The sequence below is a fragment of the Episyrphus balteatus genome, chromosome 3, assembly GCF_945859705.1.
Source record: "Episyrphus balteatus chromosome 3, idEpiBalt1.1, whole genome shotgun sequence".
NCBI classification, from domain to species: Eukaryota; Metazoa; Arthropoda; class Insecta; order Diptera; family Syrphidae; genus Episyrphus; species Episyrphus balteatus.
The window spans coordinates 92,094,130-92,116,549 of NC_079136.1; the positions used below are offsets into that span (position 1 = coordinate 92,094,130).

A 22,420-nucleotide genomic window follows, 5' to 3' on the forward strand; every position below is an offset into this window, starting at 1 on the left:
CAGAAAAATTTTAATCAAAATCGTTAGAGCCGTTTTTGAAATAAATCAACTTTTCTGTTTCCGTTATATGACAGGTACCGTTAGTTTTGGTCCTAAAAAAAAAACTTCAATTTCTCCTCTAGGGAATCACTCAAAACTGTTAACTACCAAGTTTAAAGAAAATCCCTTCAGTAGTTTAGGATGTAGCTCGAGGTTCTTACAGACAGACAGACGGACAGACAGACAGACAGACAGACAGAATTGCCGGACCCACTTTTTTGGCATTCTCCATCATCGTAATGTCATGTAAAATTATTATCTCGAGTTCGATTTTCTTTACGAATCCTAAACTTGCCCTATAGTTACGGTGACCATATTTCTGGAAGCGAAACCAGGGACAAATAAAAAATTCGTTGGATCGTTTTGAAAATATTGATTTTTCAAAAAAAAATTTAATTTTTTTAAATAAGTTTTCATAATTTTTCCTTATTTTGATATCAAGATTTCATAAACGATGTTATGGGAGCGTTTTTGTTGAAATCATTTAAGTCCGTTACGAAATCAGAAATCAAGAAAATGGTTTTTAATAATGTCTGTTAATAACTTCTAAAAAAATATTTTTTTAATCAAAATCGGGAGAGCTGTTTTTTAACATTTTAATTTTATTTTAAATGATTTTGAAATTGTATGATCTTTAACACAACTTTTAACATGTCCTTAAAAGTTTTGAAACTTATCTGGGTTCCTTACTCTTCCATATATGTTGTTCTTTATTGGAAAACATTTTACCTGGTGTAGCAACCTGACAAACACAAGCTGGAACTTAATAAAATTGAAGAACATTTAAAAAAAAAACTAAAGCCTACTCTAGATGCGCAACGAAAATTCTCATACAAAACCAACACAAAATGTTGATTTTCGTACGCACAGTACGCAGCTTAGGTAACAAAATTCTTACCTGTGCTAGAATATTATGGAGATTTTTCAATCGCTTGTCACTCCCATTTATTTGTCCAGGCAATTTTTCTTGCAGCAAAAGTTTTTTGACTTTGGAGACTTTGAAAAATTTTCGTTTTGCTTCAGCAGCGTACTAGGCTAAATGCTTTATCCGAAAAATTAGAAAAAATTTTATTTCCAGCCACTGTTTTCTTGTTTTCCGTACAAAGTATTTAAAATATTGAATACAAAAATCAGAGAATGTCCAAATACGGGACAATCACGGGACAAATTACAAAATACGGGACACTTATACGTCCCGGGTTTCTTAAATAAAAACCCGGGACAAGCTGTAGAAATACGGGACAGTCCCGGGTAAACCGGGACGGATGGTCACCGTACCTATAGTACCTATATCGCAAGTAAAAATGTGTTTTGAGTGGTTTAAATAGCTTTTTTTCTTTGAAATCCCTCAATTTCCTGATTTATATTCACATATTGCACAATTAATTTTATTTTATATGCTTTTTTCATCAATTCCACCAAATTTAAAATTCAAATAGAATTTGTTTCCATCAAACAGCTGACTGAGCTAACTTTGAAGTCGAAAATTTTTACACTACGTCGGAGGGGAAATTTTAACTAATTTTTTAGTTCTTTTCAGCCAATCAGAACGAGTCGACTACGTAGCACCTAGGTTTGTGAATGCGCCCATTTTGAATATTTATATCATAGGTTTCTAGTTTTTGATACAAAAATTTAAATTAACTAGCAACATGCTGAAGAACGTAAATTCATTTTTTTTGTCCCACCTGTGACTGAAAAAAAGACCCTGTCAATTTTCAAAAAAAAGACATATGCATTAAATAAAAGTGGAGAATTGCCTTTAGTGTGCTGAATTCAAAACTGTTTTAAGATTTATTCTCTTAAGTTTAGTTTTTGAGAACTATTCATCACTATTTTCGCTATTAAGGGGTTATATCTAGTTGTAAGTGCGAAAAAACGTGCTTTATCGTGAATTTTTTGTGAAGACGCTTTTTATTTAATAAAAACAATTTTCGGACAATATTCTTAAATATTTGTACATTCAAAATTATGTGATTTTTTCAAAATTACAATTAGATATAACCCATCAAACATTTTATTAAGGTTTCAAAAAGTTATTTGCAAAGAAATTCTTTTTTATATACATATTTATATATATTTTTCAGTAATATGTTTTTTTTTATGTGATAACGTCCTAAAAATCATTAAAGATGTTTGAGAAAATTCCAATCTTTTTTCATCGGAACTGGAATTTTCTTAAACATCTCTAATTAAGTAAACACTCTTGGTCAAATAACTCATCACATATGTAGTCCTATAAATCGATGAATCGTCGTTGCGTGCTCGAAAAAGCGTAAATCATTCTCACCACTTATGATTTTAAACATTTTGTTTTCATAAAATATGTATCTACCTATTTTTTTTTTTTTTATCCCCAAATAACATTTTCTAAACTTTTATATAAAATGTTTTAAACTATAACCAACTTGAACTCAAAGAGCAAGTTATCATTTATTATTAAATTTAATAACCTTCAGCACCGCAGCTGACATTTTTATCCACTATCTTTGATATTTGGAGTAGGTACATATGTATATGTTTTCTTAAAATGTTGCATTCTCTCATTTCTTTATTTAGTATGCTGATTTTATTACGACCATGCTGAGCGCTCTCTGTGTTTCTTAACACAAAGATAATCGGAACATTTTGGATGAAAAAAGAAACGTAACTTTTTTGTTTCACAACTACTTTGCTGTTGAAGAATAAAATTATATCTTTATTTATCAAGTAACTGTAAATAAGCAAAACGGTACATTCGCCTCAAAAAGTCAAACAAAAAAAAAAAAACAAAAACAAAATTGGAAAAATTACGCGGGAAATAAAATATTTATTAACAAAATTAAATATAAAAACCGAAAATCAAAAACAAATTTTGATTTCAAGTAACTGTTAAGTAGTGAAGTGATTCATTCGAAGCAAAGAATTAACGCTTAAAATAAAATATGTTTTAACAAAACAAGTAAAAAAAAAACGAAAAAAATCGTACTTTTAAAGGCTGCACTGTGAAATAGGTGAGTAAATTCAATTTTTTCAAAAAGTTTAATAGTTGCAAAAATTTAAACTCATTTTGGGATAGTTTTTCCGTAATAGATTTTTTTCAGTAACGTAGTTTGTTTATTGAAAATAGCTTAATATGCCAGTCAAGAGACAGCTAATATGTAATTCGTTGTAAGAGTAAGTAAGCACCACTCACTTCATGATATAATTTGCAGAAAATAGACGGAAACACATATTCAACGATGTTAAACTTTTTCCTTATATTTGAAATCATTAACATACGTTTCTGAAAATATAATTGGTTTAAACTTAGAATAGTAACATTAATCATATTATAACAAAAGTAAGTGAGCAGTCAAAACAAAAAATTGGATTCGTAAAAATTTTTGTGTAAAAACTTATTGATTAGGATTTTTTTTAATTTACTCTTGGTCTTAATTACTGGCCTACTACGTGATGGCATTGAGCTCACAGAATTTAGATCGCTTCTTGCCCAATGTTGGGCCATTCATCCTGAAATCACTCCTCGTCCTAATATAATGTTTTCTTATTTTTTAGTCGGGATGGTTCGCATACATTTTTGAGCTAATTTAAGTTTGACGTTTGGGGTTTCGTTTTCAGACAAATTCCAATCGACTTTTCTTAAAGAACATTAATGTTTATTAAGGATTAACGTCTTCCCTGAAGTCAAATAACCTCTAAGTTGTTAAGATAAGCAACTCTATTCAGCAAAGAGTCAAGTAATTGCCAAGTTCCCCACGACGCACGCCAGGTGCTGCCATACTTATTTACATAAAATAAGGGCCCATTGAATTACTGCTCCAGGCGATATGGAACCGAGCCCTATGTTTTCTTTCTTCAAAGTTTTGTTTAGGGCCTAGAGAGAAATATTAAATTAGAACAAGGACATCGATGAAGTACCGGCAAAATGTATCAGTCGATAAGCCTTGAGCGTTAAGCTATGATTGAACGAAGAGACGATTTCTTTAATAGAGGGATAACACGATCTATATAAAAAAAAAAAAGAACGAACAAAAAAATGAGATTTATTATTCTCAATCATTCGAGCTGAGTTCAAAAATAACAGTCAAATTTGGAACGCATTGAAATTCAGTTAAAATTTTTCACAAATGCATTGTAAGATTTTCAAGAAAACGCTTTTGGCGAGTGAGCTTGCTTAATAAATGTGTACCTTATCAGACCGCTGTGTATTTTCACTATTTTTATACAAGAAAGACATAAATAATATTTAAAAATAATTCACACGCGCAGTGGGTTAAACCAGTCAGAAAAAACTATCACAAAACATGTTTGAACATTTTTACTTTTGCACTTTTTTACTTTTATGTACCTATATCTTAACAAAAATTACATAACACTTTGTTATTTATCTTTTAGAATAAAATGTGAGATAAAAAAGGAGAAGAGCTCCCAAATATTGGCAAAAAGTACGCAAATCAAGAAAGGAAAGTAATAGAGAATATTATTAAATGAAAAAAAATAAAAAACTAACACTTTTAAAATTAATAGGTAAGTTATAAATAATTATAATTTGCAATAAAAAAAAACATTGCGAAAGCATAACCAGTGTACAAAGTAGAATTATCCTTATGTGTACCACACAATATCTGCAATTATGTTTAAAGAGTTGTAAAAAGTGAATTGTCTGTAAAATGAGAACGGGAAATAACTGCACTAAAAGTGATTTAATATGTATTATTTTTTTGTTTTGTTTTTCGTTTTTATCCCAGCTAAGTAAAACAGAAGTTTCGTACTAAATTCATCTATTTCAATGCTTATAATTTTTTTATTTCACTTCTCCTGAAAAATAGTGATTTTTAAGTTGTAATACCATCCGTCTCAACGAGCGACATGATTCTTAATTCTTTTAATATAAGTCGGTCTTCATTTAATTGATTAGAAGCCAATTGAAATTGAATTTCACATTGGCCTTTTTTTTTAAGTAAAACAATGATAACGCCTACGCAATAACCCGATTATATCATTTCGGTTGAATTCAGTTCCAAGCCGCTTGCTTGTTATTGCATGTGTTAATGCCGATTCATACTGTCGATTATTACTAATCTATTACAAGGATCCTTAATGCCAGCATGTAAGAATATATGAACACATTGGCAAGAATCTTCTATCTAGGTTGACGTTGCTGCTGAAGTCGATATTATTCATGTAAGGAACGTTCCAAATACAAAGACTGCTTTATGCTATGGTCTTGGATTCATCTCGAAATGAAGTGAATTGTGTGTGTACAATGACAATCATCTATACAACTTGGATATGAGGGACATTACGCTAACTAGCAAGAGCAATACGTTTTTGTTGACATGTAGTACATACATGCAAACATAAAAATTAGTGCTTCTCATAATATGGTCGTTAGGAATCATAATCAGGATTTGGACACTCTTCCAACAGCTGAACATAAACTGATAATCTAAATAACTACATTTGAATTAATAATTTTTTTCACAGTATATACAAATAAATATTAATACAAAAAAAAATATAAAATTTTTATTCCTACTAATTTGATAGCTCGTCTTTTCGCCAAAATGATGATTATTCAATAACTATTTCAAATTTAGATTTTAGATACATAAAAAGAATATGTTTGTAATGAACAGTATGAAGATTTGATACAATTAAATTTGGGTAGTTCCAAGAAATGTTTTTGGCAGATTTTTGTATGTTTTTCGATCTTATTCATTTAACTAATCACTAAGTTAAGTACTTTAATACATTAACACTTAGTGTATTCATTTGTTTTATTGTTTTTAATATTATTAAATGTTTTCCAACTATTGTGCTGTCGGAGAATAATTTCAAATAAGATGTAACGGGTGCGACTTTCTAACGTCAGACCCGCGACATATTATTTGAACATATTCTCAGACAACAACAAAATGGGAATACTTTTAGTAATGAAAACAATGAAAAAAATTAATACACATATACAAAGTGTTAATGTATTAAAATACTCAACTTGGTGAATACTTGAAGTAAGAGCGAAAACGTACAAAAACCTGCCAAAACCCTTCCATGGAATCACCCGTATCTAATTTTAATTTAAGAGCATTATTATGAATAAAATTAAAAATTTTGATATTGATTTATTATTTTACAGTAGGTAGTACCTACTAGGTACCCAGTGGCGAAATGGTTAGCGCGATGGACTATCTTTTTTTTTTTTTTTTTCCTATATAATGCCGTGCAATTAGCATTTTATAGCCTCTAGAAGTTTAAAATTAAAAAAAATTAAGTTACCTTAGGTTTGGTTTATATCTGTAGTTCAATAGTTCAGAACATTATGTGGTCTTTCGAAACTATTCGAAAAACAAAAACCAGCGTAATTTGTTTTTGCTTTGAGTTTAAAATGAAAAAAGAGTAACTCCTGACTTGTAGAAAAAGCACGGCAAAAATCGATAAGTTCTTTAATTTTTGTATTCATAATTTACATACATCGATACATTTCATATACATACATTATGTACCTACATTTGTTGCAGCATTTTTAAGTATATTCCCGAATGAAAAATATTAAAAAGAATTTTCTCCTAAACTTGTATAAAGCTACACCAATCAATTATATCGTAAAAAAAAAATTGTTTAATCTGAATAGTCTGTGCAAATCAAATTAACTTGTAATACATTTATTATTATTTTTTTTTTCAACAGAATCAGCACAAAAAATGTCTTCCTGCCAAGAATCAATGGATGACGAAGATTCTATTCCGCCACCAGAATATGAAGATATTGTAAACGATGTGACTGATGCCATCGACGATGATGTCGAAGATGAAAGTGAAGAGTTTTGGGATGAATCATACAAGTTAAAAGCCATAGAAGAAAGCAATAAAGTACAGACAACGAATTCCTTAGCACAACAACCAGTATCTGCGCCTTTACCCTCAAATGCAATAAGCGAAACAACTTATTTACCAAAAAATGTTCCTACACCAATGGAAGAAGAAGAAGAGGAAGATAGTGAAGAAATAAGCTATGATGAAGCTGATGATACATTTGATGAAGATGAAGAAGAAGGCAGTTCTGAAGTTACTCACATTACAGGAGACAGTGATGTTGATGTTGCCAAGAATGTTAAAACAACCAACTCTTCTGTTGCTCCTCCTGTTAGTGTTAACAAAGTTTCTTCGAATGATCCTAAGGCAAACACCAATAGTAGAATATATGTATTTGAAAATGGTAAAGTAACTATTCCGTTAACATCGAAGGTGATTGTTGAAACCGCCCAGTCATCTGGAAATAATCAATCACTTGCAATTTCATCTGCTCCTAAGCAAGAACAATCGCGAAGTAGTACGCCCTCTGGTAGTAAAGGATCTCGAGAGTTTCTTGCCTTACAAAAATCGTTTACAGAATCTAAAGTTTTATCAGAATTTGTAAGCGAAACAGAACGTTCTCGTAAATCACGCAAGATTCCACTTAAATCTGACGATTCGAATGGAGAAAGTGAAAAATTTCGTATTTGTCGAGCACGCAGCAAGAGCTGTACTAAAACATCAGTACGCCCTTCAACTTCACTGAATAGCAGTGTCCCACAAAGATGGCCATCAGACGAAAAATTAAACAACAAACGAGAAAACATGCGCTCCCAAAATACAGAATTTGTTCAGAAACAAATGAAATTTCTTAGTCGTGTTAATCATGATGCAGCAGGTGATGAGGTAATGTCTGATGCTTCTGATGGTGAACAATCTCTCAATGAGAGCAGCAAAACGACTGGATCGTTGGAAATCAAAGATGACTGCTGGCAGCCACCTCCTAAAGTAATATTTTTATATAAAGTATACAAAGTAAATGATTAACTATATTGTTTTGTATGTTTCTTTGATTTTTTTTAGAGGGGAGCAGATAGTTATTGTTGGAAATGTAGAAAATGTGCGGAACTTATTGCCTGCTCAAAATGTCCCAGATCATTTCATCCAAAATGTATAAAACTTAGTCCTAACCAAGCGTTGTTAGATAAATCGTGGATATGTCCTGAGTGTATTACTTTGGAGAATTGTATTAATGGAAGCAAAAAGTATAATAAGCAAGCTAAATATTTGAATATTCAATTATGTTTTATGTAAGGATTACTTAATTTTATTCAAATTCTTTGCAGAATGAAAAAAGAAAGTTTGTCGATGGATCTGCTCAATCAGTTGTTGCTGTTTGCTCTGAAAAGAATGAAGGAAGTTAAAGGGGTAAGTTAGTTTCGGATATTTGTATTCAATTTATTTTTGTTAAGTAAGAGTTTTTTTCGTTGCTAGCATATAACGAAGCATATTTTCATTTGTATTCTATTAATGTTTTGAGTTTCATAAACAATTAATTTTGTCCTCTGACAAATTCAACTTAAATCTTATCTAATCAAAGAATTTACTGAAGAAATTAGTATTAGTAATTATTTTGGTGTTATTAACAAGGATTATATATGAAGTAGTAAATTGTGGACTAAGAAGTATGTTTCTGGTTTCTTTTCCTAATTCGTTTTTTTGAGCTTTTCAAAATATGGAATGAAATTTACAGTTTAGTTTAAAACCTTATAACCGCTGATAAGTCTTTCATTAAAACTTCTGCTTGCATCCATTTATTTCTGAAAAAAAAAACACACATTACCCGTAGTATTGCTCCACATTACCAGGCACATAGCCAGAGAGGAGGTTTCAGGGGCTGAAGTCCCCTCCGAAATGATTTTCAGATTATATTAAGACTCAAAAAATCTTGAGATTGTAACGGCCAATTTCTTCACATGAGTCCTAAGTCAGTCTAGTACCCGGTCTAGCTAGACCAGGTCCTTGCACTAGTACTCGGTCCTAACGAAAAGTTAGGACCTGAGCATTTCTTCACATTTATAGGACCTGATCTAAAATTACAACGCAGTCCTAAGAATTAATTCGTATAAAACTGGTCTAACTGTCATTTTGACAATATTTTGATGTTTTAATTATATTATTTTGATAATTCAGCAAATTAAACAAAAGAAAATAGACAAAAAACGTTTAAATTTAGTGATATCACCATTCAGAAAATAATTTAAAAAAAGTTATAATGACGCAAGAAGACCTAACAAGAAAAAATGCAAATAAAAAAAAGTTAAAATTCAAGATTCAAGTTCTATCAAGAAGTGTCACCATCAAAAATGGGATGTCATGATCTATTAATTATGACGGTCGCCTGCCGGAAGAAGAATTATATTAAGTTAAGAAATAAAAAAAGATAGTTTGCCTTTAAGACGTTTGTACTTATATATATCAATAAAAATAACAGTTTTTAAAAGCGCAGTCTTTTTTTGTGTCATTATGTCTCATAGAAGTCATTGTTGCGAGTCGGGTTATTAACTATAACTTAAAGAAATAAAAGGCTCCGACTTTTTTGTTTAAAAAGTCTACCCACAACTTTTTGAATTTGTTTAAAAAGTCTACCCACAACTTTTTGAATTGCGGGATAGATGTCATTTTCCAGCTGTGCATCAAAAATTAAATCCATTTTCTTAAAAAAAAAAATATATATATAAAAAAGGCACAATTTCTATAAAAATGCCAAAATCAGAATAAAAATCAATAAAAGCAAAAAGTATCTATTTGAAAAGTCACCAAATCTCGTAACTGCTAATTAAATTTTGAAATAAATACAAAAAATTCAACCAAATCGTCGCTAGACTGTCGATTTTTAGGTTCTAACTTTTAAGAAGTCCTAAGTAAAAATCGGTACCAATTTGACAGTACTAGGCCTTAGTACTCGTGTGAAGAAATCACTTGGAACCGATTTGAGTCCTAACGATTGGTATAATAACCAGGTACTAGCAGATTTTGAGGAGCTAGCTAGTACCGAGTCCTAACTAGTACTCGGTCCTAAATTCACAGTTCTAGGGCTTAGTACTTGAGTGAAGAAATGAGTTGATACCGATTTGAGTACTAACTTTAGGACTAAGACCGGTTCTAGCGCTATTACTCTGTGAAGAAATTGGCCGTAAGGCAAAGAAAACAAAATTTATTTACGAAATACTTTTCAATAATTTATAGAGCTTTGAGAATATTTTTACTTCTTTCAATTTCTATAAAAACAAACAAATTATATTGAATGAAATTTGTATGTTCTAAGGGCCAATTTATTGAGCCTCCATTAAATATTAGATTTTGTCGTCTTAGTTAAAAGCGTTATTAAACTATTTACGCCATTAAGGAGACTCCATTAAATATTCATTTTATTCACTCTTCTTTAGTTAAATTCTTTGTTGTCAATGAAAACTTTAAATTTAAAACTCTTTTAAAAAAATCCCAAGGATTTTTTATTTATTTTGAAAATAGATCTGTGAGAATCTAATAATTTTTTTAAATAAAAGAGATTTGATTTTTGTTTTCTAGTTTAAAATGATGAAGAAGAATATATGTAGATACTTTTAAGAGTGTTATGTGCATCAGTTCTCTAAAATTAAATATGCGTTACATGCTATCGGAAAGTAAAACAACGAGTTAAGGAATGTTTTAAATAATAGCCGGAAAAGCCAGGCGAAAAGTAATTGCAACAGTCGATCACATCACGAATGCAATTTATGATAAAGGCTGACCATAAGATGAAAATATTATGCAGCACAGCAACGGCAACCGTATTTTTTTTTTTAATTGGAGTAGTTGTTCTAATAGATGTGACAATTGACAATGGCCCACCTAACGTTAGCTGTATCATACAAAAGGGATACACCCACAAAATCGGCAATAGAAATTCGCATTGATACAAATGCATAAAAGCCTTATTTAATGAGCAGTTGACCATTTCACATCATAAATTTTAAACACATGTTAGGATTATAAAATTAAATTAGTCTTGAGCTTTATCTACTCCACACCCGTTCAAATAATTTCAAACCAACGATGGTTTGGTTTAACAAAATTAAGCCATCGTTTGGGTTCAAGTGAATTTTCTTCATCCTCATCACATAAATCCAATTAATATCCAAGACAATTATCCATATTTCATGCTTTTTGAAATGATTGATATCTTAATTGACGCACAAATTTTCAAAAAAATAATGAAAAATAATTAAAATGACAGTTAAAGCTAATGGAGAGTGAATAAATAGAAATCCTGTTTAAAACCTCAATTTGCTCTAAAAATCCCTCTTAAAAGGTCGAATTTGGCGTTTTAACTAAAAGGGCTTTAAAATTTAATGCTCAATTAATTAATGATGTGAAACTTCAAAAAAATCCTTAAAAGAGACTGTTAAACGAATTTTGTTTTTAAATTTAAAATTCCCATTTTTAATGGAGATTTAAGTTTAATGGAGAGTCAATAAATTGGGCCTAAATGCATTTATATTTTACACTCACCAATTTAGCAAGTATCAGTCATTCATTATTTCTACATTTTTGTAAAATACGCAACTAAATTCCAAAATTTAACACTAAATGCATTTATATTTTACACTCACCAATTTAGCAAGTATCAGTCATTCATTATTTCTACATTTTTGTAAAATACGCAACTTAATTCCAAAATGTAATACTTTTCTATTGTGCGGTCGCAATCCATGAGGATTAGCCTGTTCATATTAATTGGAAAACTCACGTTACTTAACCCCCCGAAAGTCATATAAACCTCAACATTAAAGTTGCCAAACTTTTGAATTCGATTTTAGGACACATATATGTAGCTATAAAACTGCTTACTTATATTTTGGTTATCCTTCACTACCAAAAATTACTCGGTCTAATAGAAGAAAACTTGCTTTGTTTCTCACTTTTGACTAGTATAATGTTTACTTCGACTTAGAGTCCTTCTACAATATGATGGTTGCAATAACGATTAAAATGAGTAAAAATGGAGCTATTAAATAAAAACGGTACCAACCTCTTTTCCAAGATGGCAGCTGCACCCGACTTCCTATCATCCCAACAAATTGATTTTTATGATAAAGATATATACCTACCCAAACACATTCCATGAAAAAAAAGCGATTTCATGACCATATTTTGACTAATTTGATTGGGATATTATTTAGATTTCAATGGCTGTATGTAGCTATCGATTAACATTTTAGTTGGTTTTTACTAATATCGCTTGTCATACTTAAATTTAAAGACAAAAACTAAATATTAGCGTTGTTAGCTTATTTAAACGAATATTATGTCGATTTTTTAACGAGCAAGTAAAAATCGAAAAAAATACCCTAGTCAAGTTTTTGCTCTCGTAAAAATATTTCAATTCATTTTATCGGACTGAAGTCAGTTAACTTATTTGGTATCTTTATCTATAGAAATTCAATTCATTGCTCGATTGAAATCAATTCAATTTATATACAAAAACGCATGATAATATGAAACCCAGTTTCCAAATACATAATCTTTTATCGATCTTTTTCCAAAAAAAGTAGAGTATCCCTTATATGAAATTCTCAAATTGAAGAATCTTTTCATATTGCATTGATATCCTACTTCTTTGGATAAACTTTCTCTCCTAATATTTACCTAAATGCATATTCACGAATATTTAAATAGAATTCTTACATAATGTTAGAAATTTTAATTCATCTACCTATAGCCTTGTGAACCTATTTTGTTTTTTTTTCTATTTATGTACATACATATTTCTAAAGTATCATTAAATTATAATGCTAAAATTAGAGTATTTGTACCTAAATAGTGTTTAAATGCCTAAAAGAATTTTTGAAAAATTTGATTTATGCAAGTCATATAATCTTCGTCCATTTTGTATTGTTATCTTTTGACTTGTTTTCTTCTATTATTTGCATTGCATTTATACACAAGTACAAAGAAAAAAAAAAAATTAAAAAAATGTTTTCTTCTTCCATCGATTTCCCCCATTCGTAGTCTCTATCAATTTCATTGCTGAAAACGAGATGAAAACTGTGAATGTGTGAGTGCATGAATATACTTTTTTGTTGTTTCTCATTTTATTTACTTTATAATACGATTTAACACGTAGGTATTATGTAAGAGTGTATTGGTAATGCGGCGAATTCAAACCCGTCCCGTCACACTTTCGTATCTCGTTAAATTTTAAATAAATACAAATAAAAAACGTGTTCATTCGTCATGACATGAAAAATTTGCTTTACTTTAAATATTTATGTTCTATTTGAATATTTGAAAAGTCTTCAAAGTAAACAATGCTCAGTGATTGTGCTAAGAACTAATTTTAGAACTAAAACCTAATATAGTTTTCTTGGTTTCAGTTTCAACGTTTATGTTATAATTATATTGTATGTTGATAACATGCATAGAATACAAAAATGCTATAGATTAAAAGTTGAATACCGACTTATATAAGCCCTGTTCCATTGGAGGTGGTAGTTAACTCGTGAGTAGAAATCTAGTACAACAACTACACATTCCTATCTCCTCGAGTAGAAGATCATGTGTTAATTCTAGTACTAGATCTACTCATGAGTAAACAACTACCACCTCCAATGGAACGGGGCTATTATTGTATTGTATAGCCCTGTTCCATTGGAGGTGGTAGTTTACTCATGAGTAGATCTAGTACTACAAATCTCCTCTACTCGAGGAGATACGAAATTGTAGTTGTTGTAGTAGATTTCTACTCACGAGTAAACTACGCCCTCCAATGGAACAGGGCTTATGTTGATAACATGCATAGAGTACAGAAATGCTTCATTTTAAAAAATGAATACCGACTTACATACATAAAGCCTGGTACGCTGCTCGCGCTAAATTTTAGCTCCCATACAAATTATCGAAAAATTTTATCTGAGCTAAAATGGATCCCATACAAATTATCGATAACTTGTATGGGAATTTTATCTCAGCTAAAATTTAGCGCGAGCAGCGTACCAGGCTTAAGCCTCGTTCCTTGGAGGTGGTAGTTTACTCATGAGTAGATGATCTAGTACATTTACTACAATAACTATTCATGCTCTTCTTCCCGAGTACAAACGAATTGCATTGATTTCATTGAAAATCGTTAGTAAACTACTAGTTGCACTTTGCCAACTCCCAAAGGAACAGGGCTAATTTTGCATCTGCTGTTAATAGATTAGGGACCTAGTTGTTAAGTTTCTAACGGCCATTTTATTCACTAGTTTAAAAAATACTTCTGGATGTAAAGAAATTTAAATGTCAAAAATAAATCCAAATCCATAATATTCACTACTTAAATCCAATCTTATATCCAATTAATAATTCCAAACAAATTTAATCTGCTCTCTGGAGGTCTGTTTAACTTTATAAATCCAGATGTAAAATCCATTTTCACAGTGTTCAGTTGTTTTGTATTTTGTGAAGGAAAAATAAAGATAAATCGTCGGTGAAACCTGAAAAGTGTGTAGGTAACTCCAAATTTTCTGAAAATTAGATTTGAATGCCATCTGTTAGACAAACCTGATATCTACCACTCCTTAAACCGAGAATCCCCTTAAAGTTCATAGTTTTTATTTTATTAGCAAATTAGAAAATGAAAACTCATACAAATGCCTTCAAAACGATTTTGTTTTTTTGCTCTCCTATAAAATTTGCTAAAATGGAGTTACACACTTTTCTGGTTTCACCGACGAAATGAAAATTATACAAAATTTATTGAATAGTCATATAATTTTTTTTTTTAGTGAATAATATGAACAAAAAATTAAATCCTTGGATTTATGAAATTCAGATTTAACTGATTGGATTTAAAATTAACTTCTATCCAAACTAAATCCAGAGTGAATACTATGGCCGCAAGACTTTACAAAATTTAAACTTTACGAAAACTGATACATACGTTAGCTAAATTTAAACGCAAAGCAACACTAAAACAGCTCAGTATCACTGTTCTGTAACTTTTTCCAGTGTTGATAAAATTTTCATATGAACATAAAATTGAAAAAAAATTTTTTAAAACCGTACTTTCTTCTGTAAGGGCCAATTTATTGAGCCTCCATTAAATTTTGAAATTTATCGCTTTAGTTAACGGCCTCGTTAAACTATTGTCGCCTTTAAGTATACATAATTAAAAATTCATTTAATTCACTCTTCTTTAGTTAAAGTCCTTACTTTTAATGGAAACTTTAAATTTAAAACTCTGTTAAAAATATCCTAGGGATTTTTTATTTTGTTTGAAAAATAATCTGTCAAAAGCTACAATTTTGTCAAATCAAATAGATTTGAATTGGAAGAAAAACCAAAAAACTATGACCCGTAAGTATTTTGCAGCTGAAAACGCCAGAAAATGCAAGAGATTAACGATATACCAGTGGTAACCAAAGAATGCTACAACCTACAATTGAAACCATGAGAAGAAGAAGGAGTTAAGTGAAATTTTTAATTTTTTCCATCGGTGTGAAATAACAACTTAAATTTAAGTGTTATCGGCATTCATCTCGTGTCATTGGTTTAGAAGTAAGCTTTATATCTCTTCTTCTCATGGCTTCAATTGCAATGTTATGTATGTTATGTATGTATTATGCAGCATCTCAAAAATGATTAGTTTTGAAGTGGAGAATATAATCTAGTAGATCTAGTATTATCTGTGCGAAGTAGACAAGAAATGCATTAATTTCTTTGAATTTTGTTCTTTTTTATGGTACAAATGCATGTGTGTATACTTATCCTATCCTTAAAAGAGACTGAATTAAACGAAATTGGTTTTTAATTTTAAAATTCCCTTTTTTAATGGCGATTTAAGTTTAATGGAGAGTCAATAAATTGGGCCTAAGTGAAAGAAATTTTGCTTATTTAACGAAGAAAATGGATTTTGTAAACATTCGAAAATGTTTATTGACTAAAATAAAGTTACAGAACAGGGAAAAGGGTTCTTAAAATTTCGTTTTCGAATCTTAGCGAAAAAAATTGAATTTTGTAGTTAAGAGATATTACATATGCATTTATTTTTAGTTCTGTTGAACGAAAAAATAGCAGAATAGGACAGGGCAGAACAGTGACTTGAGAAATTTTAGAACAAAAAAAAAAAGACACATTTGACAGTTTAACATAAATATCCTGATTCAAAAGCAAGTCCAGAAAATCCTGTTCTAAACTGTTCCAGATAGCGTCACTGCACCTAAAATAGTTCAGAACAGAAAAACTTCAATGAACAGCTGTACTTTTCCGCTCGGAACAGTCCAGAATAACCTCAACACATTGTTGTGGTTTAAACCTCTTCTTAGTATTAAATTAATATTTTCGAAGTAGGATCTGACGTCTAGCTAAAAGACGCAAGTGTTTGAAAAAAGTATGATGCACGAAAAAATGCATTGGGCACGTTCAGGAAACGTTAAAAACTAAATGTTTAGCCAACGTCATTTTCTCAACGGAAAGTTAGGTAGACAAGTAAATCGAATTAGGGAGATTTTTCTTGCCTAACTTTCCAGTCAACTTTCCAATAAATTTGTCTAAATTGAAAGGATTTTTTTTGACAACTAACCAATCAGAGACGCGAAATTTACCTGGCCATTGTAATTGTTGATACATTTAATTTTGCAGTTACCCCAACTGGGTCTGCAAAAATTTCATATTTTATACATCCAAATCAAAGATACCAATCATTTGATGTAATCACCCACATCCACATAATTCTAGTGGGTCCTTTGTCTTTCATGAGCATTTTGACCAAAAACATACTAACACAGCCAATTGAAAAAAAAAAACAATCTTAGCTTAAAAAAAAAAACAAACATGAATGAATGGTTGCATTGCGACCTTGCGACGCAAAAAACTGATATGCTTCTATATTTTACTGTTTTCAGATGTTTGACCTTCAGATAAAAAAAGATTATGTGGATTTGAGTCTAATGAAACAAAAATTTTATTTTTTTTAAATTTAAAAATGTTGGACTTATTCCGTTCTTAAAACTTACCGTTTGAAATTTCACCTAAAAGTCAAATTTTGAATGAAATAAACATATTTATGTAATTTATTTAAAACAAAAGTTTTAATGATAACAATACATTAACTACACTGTGTTACAAAATAAAAATCATGTACTTTGGGATTCAGTCCATAAAATCTACACCCAATTTGGTGCTTGAGCATAATAAAAAAATATTTTCAAAAATATCAAATACTCCTGTATTTAGAACTGTAAAGTCTGTAAAGTCTGAAATTGACCGAAAAATGTCTGAGTAAATAATCGTTGAAATCTGAAAACATTGAAAAACGGTTTTTTGACGATAAAACTTGAAATTTTGTAATACCTGCAACCTCTGCACAGTGGATACCGCCATAGGTCAAAAATAAAAAAAGTAAATGCCAGTTTTTTTTAAATCCAATGATTAAACAACGTTCTACAATCTCCCATCGAACCATAACCTTAAACAAAAAAGTTTGAGGGTTACCCCTTTTTTCATTTCTTAATAGCCATTCAAAGTCTGTATATAAAAAAAAGTACAGTTTTCTTATCGCTGCAGGTGTAAGGTGTGAACTTGCGATAGTGATAGCGGGTGTTAAAAAAATTGTGAACAGTATTAAATTGTTATGGATATTGAACGAGAAGGTTAATACTTCCTAAAAACATAAATTATATTGTTAAATAACATTAAATTGTGAACAGTATTAAATTGTTATGGATATTGAACGAGAAGGTTAATACTTCCTAAAAACATAAATTATATTGTTAAATAACATTAAGGCTTATTGTAATGGGGCTCGTTAGCGAAGCAATTTTAATCATTTTTATTAAGCTTAATTTTCAGTAAATTGGAGACTTAGTTGGTTTGCCTTCGAGTGTTCTCTACAATTTAAGTTCTCAAATGAAGAATACTGTCCTACCTTTCGAAATAATAGCGCAGTTTTTTCCCCTTTTTTCTCTTTTCGAGTAATACGAGTTTAAATGACGATACACGGAGAAAAAAAAATTACAACGTGGAACTTAAAGATTTCCTTTTTGGCACTTTTATTTATATAAAAGACTGAACTAGAGGGTAAGGGTAAGGTGCTCGATTGGCATTTCCGGCATTAACCATTTATTTTTTATTATTAAAAAAAATTTTTTTTTTTACCTTCTTTTATTTTTCTTCAAAATAACAAAAATTAAAAACAAACTGACTTGATGCATTATTTTGCAATAATAAATCATATAAAATGATAATATAGGCGTTTCATAAAAAAAAAATGGTCATTATATTTTTGACCGCACTTTGTATGGGACGGTACCCACTGTGCTCTGGTAGGTCACTTCCAAAGTAATTGACATGATTTTTATTTTGTAACACAGTGCTATTTGTAGATTTTGAGTAATTACAACAAAAAAGTATTATACATAGGTTAGATCACATACGAAAATAGTAAAACAAAAAAAAATTATGTGGTATACTAAAAGAATAGTAAAACAAAAAATGGTAAAATTAAGATAGGTTTGAATGGTCATTCTTCGGTAAATTTTCAATGAAAAAAAAATTTTAAACCTAATATTTTGAAGGAAATTTTTTTTTTTTTTTTATTTAGAGTAATTCATATGACTTTTTCAGCCCAAAAAAAAAAAATACCGTTAAAAAAGCAAAAAAAAAACCAAAAAGTCGATTTTATTGACTTTTTTTCATGTTTGTTTTGATATGTTTTGATATGGAATTTTTCCTTTCAATTTTATTATTTTGTTCTTCAAACTTATAAAATTGGTCTACCCCTGTAACTTCGACACCCAAAATACCTATTTGTTTTTTTTTTTTTCAATTTCGGAAAGATGTGGACTATTCCGTTCTAAAAACTGATTTAATTATATATTTTACTTTTTGTACTTTCATTCTTTTGGCTTATGCATACACAGTTACAAAAAAAAAAAAGAATTTTTACTACAACTTTGCATATATCTCTTTTCTAGCACGAAAGATTACTTAATGTTCCTGATCCAAACGAATGTCCCTCATATAGTATGTACGTTGTAAATCCGGTTACACTTAATTCAATTCAAGACAAAATTGAGCGGAAAGAATTTAGATGTACTGAAGAATTTGTTCTGGAGACCAAATGGATTCAGCATAATGTGTCAACAGCATATTCAGGTATGTACAAAAATAATGGAATCTAATCGATGAAAAAATTAAAATTTCATATTCTTTTCACAGTTTACAATAATAAGGATATTTTAATTGCAAAAACCTTACTTAAAGTATGCCGACAAGAAGCAACAGAAATTGAAACTTGCTCTGAATGCTATCTTAATGCCAATACTCGCAAAGATTGGTTTTTGGATGTTTGCGTCAAGCCACATATTCTCTTGTGGGCCAAACTAAAAGGTTTTCCCTATTGGCCGGCAAAAGGAATGGGTCTCGGTCCGAATTCACTTCTAAATGTGCGTTTCTTCGGTGATCATGATAGGGCATTTGTCCCGGTTAAAGACTGCTATTTATATTCAGCAATCGATCCGAATCCATATACGGGAAAACGATCGTTTCGGCCGGGTATTGCTGATTGTATAAAAGAAATAGATGTGCATATTGAAAAGATTCGTTCAGTTGTGGGAGCTTTTAAGTATGCACAACCCAAAACATTGTACGATCCAAATAATGAAATGAGACAATTAGAAGAAATGATGCCTGGAGTTGCTGAATATATGAGGCGCCAACAAACCATTCAAAAACCCCCTCTAACATTAAAGATTATAAAGACGGCTGGAAATAATTTATCTATCATTATGAAAACTGATTCAGGCACAGATTCAGATCATTCCAGTCAAGGATTAGACTGGAAACAAAAATTTGTGCCGAAATCCATTGAATCTATTGAAAAACAAGAAAACACAAAATCTAATGATGTGTTAATGACGACTTCTTCAAAGTCTACATCACCTGCAAAAACTACAATGCCCTCAAAGTCTGCGACGATAACACCTAAAACATATGCCAATAAATCAAACTATGAAGTTGTTGCAAAACCACAAAATAAAGATGAAATCAATTCATCAAAGATAAATTCAGTCATATTGAAAAGGAAATCTGAAGTTTTTTCTGTATCGCCAAGTATTAAGAAATCCAAGAGCTCTGAAGATGGTCCTGCGGTAGATGTTGCTTCGGCAAATGATTGTTCAATAGCATTATCTCCTCCTAAAAAAGAAGATGAATCCAAAGTTGAAGAAAATGTTAATTCACTTAAGCGAAAGCGATCTTCTCGTTCGAACGAAAAACCTTCTATATTACCAAGGTCAATTTTTAGTACTGTTCCAATAGAACTAGAGCAACAACTAAGTAGGAAAAATTCTTTACACTCAGAGAAATCTCTGGACGACGATAAGCCTCATCAGAATATACCAAAACAACCTGCCGAGGACTCAATTGCACAACAACAACCGCAAGAATTGCCTCAGCAGTCGCAAGAGCTACATCAAGAACAGAAAAACCAACAGAAAAAACTTGAATTTACTCCTCAGGAAAAGCCACAGGAACCACAACCACAAAAGGAAGTAACACAGCAACAAGCACAACTAAAACCACAGTTACAACAAACACAACAAAAACAACCACAGCAACAAAGAAATCAACTACAGGAGCAATCGCAACAACAACTTAAACAACAGCAACAAATCCAACAACAAAACCAGCAACAACAACAAAAACTTCAACAACAAAGGCTACAACAACAACAACAGCAACAACAACAACAACAACAACAGCAGCAGCAACAACAACAGCAACAACAACAAAAACATCAACACAAACCGCAACAGCAGCAACAATTACAAAAGTCTGAAGTAACCCCACAGAGACACAACCAAGAAACATGCGATTCCCCTACCGATTCCATGTCCAAACTCGTACAGAATCGCCAAGGCGTAACAATAAAGAAAATAGGCAAAAATCAAGGTGGTATTACAACATACTTTGTTACTGATGACAAAAGCCAAAAGCAAATCTCTGATGAAAAAGCACAATCTACTACGCAAAAACTATCTCCTCAGCAACAGCAGCAACAAAAGTCTACTCCCTCGCCTCCTTCTACAAAACTATCTCCATCACCTCCCAAACCCATTCAATCATTTCCGAGTTCCTCATCAACAACTAAACCACCGACGCCCATTTTACCTAAACCAAAACCATTAGAAAGGCTTGTCCCACCGAAAGGATTGATTCCATTCGAAGATATAAAATGTGAAAATTATGATGAACAGCTTATAACATCAACTTGCAAGTCGATGTCCGACAAACCTATTGAACCACAACCTACGCAAAGCATTAGTTCTAGTGCAAGTCCAGTTCCAACAGCATCTACATGTTCAACTCCCACTGGCAATGGAAAAGTCTCACAAGTCGGTACTGATCCACTTTTAATTACATTAGATCCAGATTCCGTTAAGAATGAAGTCCTTTCGGATGATGAATCTCCAATACCAACTGTACCGACAGAACCTCCTCCAAAGCAACACACAGTCACAGTTGTGGTTAATCAGCAAGCAACACACAATATCAATCAAAAGCTCATGGAAGCGCCCCGTCTTGTGGGAGAGACAATGATCAAACGCATAGTTGTCCGCAGTCTGGAATCCTTAACAATGCAGCCACCACTTGTGAAAATTGCACCAGCTTCAATAAGTGCAACTATTACATCAAGTCCACCTTCTATATCTATTAATACCTCAGTGGTTTCAGCGACAGTGGCGCAATCAAGAAAGCAACAAAATGCCAGAGCGCGAAAGTCCTTCCCCAACAAAGGCCCAAATCAATCTTCAGTAATGTTGCCACCAGACGTAAGGCGTTCCTTGACGAAAAATAGTATGGTTTATATACCAAGTGATAATAATCAGAAAAACACTATACCAATAAAAACTGCTATATCAAAAACGTTTGTTCAGCCTGTAATTAAGACTACATGCACGGCAATACCAATTACAGCTTCAAATACAACACAAAGTCTTAGTGTGAGTTCTGTTAGCCCCGCCATCACAACTACCACATCATCCACTCCAACTTTGCCCTCAATTGTTGCAATGCCAATGCCAGCACCTCCAGTGGCGATAAATACAAATACTGTATCAGCGACTTTAGCATCAACTACCGCATCCATTAGCCCAACAACATCAACAGTTGTAACAAGTTGTATAGCATATCGACCAAATTACATTGCTCCGCAAAACACAATATCTCCAATACAGGTAACGTCACAACCTACACCTGAAACAACGCAAAATAATGAAAATGATAAGCATCAGCAAGAAACTGATGGTCACATTCTGTCTGGTATTGTGACGCCTAATTTGGCTGCGGCTATTACAGACACAATAGTGTGTGGTCCACCGAGAATGTCGCACAAACCAAATGGAGCACTACGATCAGATGGGAATTATGGCTTCAATTCGGATGCTGGTCCGGTGTGTAGGACACTCGTTGAAGGTGCTCATAAGGTAAGCATAATCTTTTCATTTTAAAGTATATTATTTTCACAGGCAAAAATAAGATGTACACTTAAGTAAACCGAACGATTTGACTTCGAAGGTTTA

General features: G+C 31.4%; 1 protein-coding gene across 1 annotated transcript in view; it reads left to right on the plus strand.

Annotated features, from left to right (window-relative positions):
- The window catches only part of LOC129913452 (MYND-type zinc finger-containing chromatin reader Zmynd8), a 35,052-nt gene that overhangs the window by 6,273 nt on the left and 6,359 nt on the right, over positions 1 to 22,420 (plus strand). The window contains exons 2-6 of the mRNA XM_055992141.1: positions 6,712 to 7,823; positions 7,899 to 8,080; positions 8,162 to 8,243; positions 18,812 to 18,992; positions 19,056 to 22,324. Of these exons, the coding sequence (XP_055848116.1) occupies positions 6,726 to 7,823; positions 7,899 to 8,080; positions 8,162 to 8,243; positions 18,812 to 18,992; positions 19,056 to 22,324 (4,812 nt within the window). The 5' untranslated portion in view covers positions 6,712 to 6,725. The remainder of the gene's footprint in view (positions 1 to 6,711; positions 7,824 to 7,898; positions 8,081 to 8,161; positions 8,244 to 18,811; positions 18,993 to 19,055; positions 22,325 to 22,420) is intronic.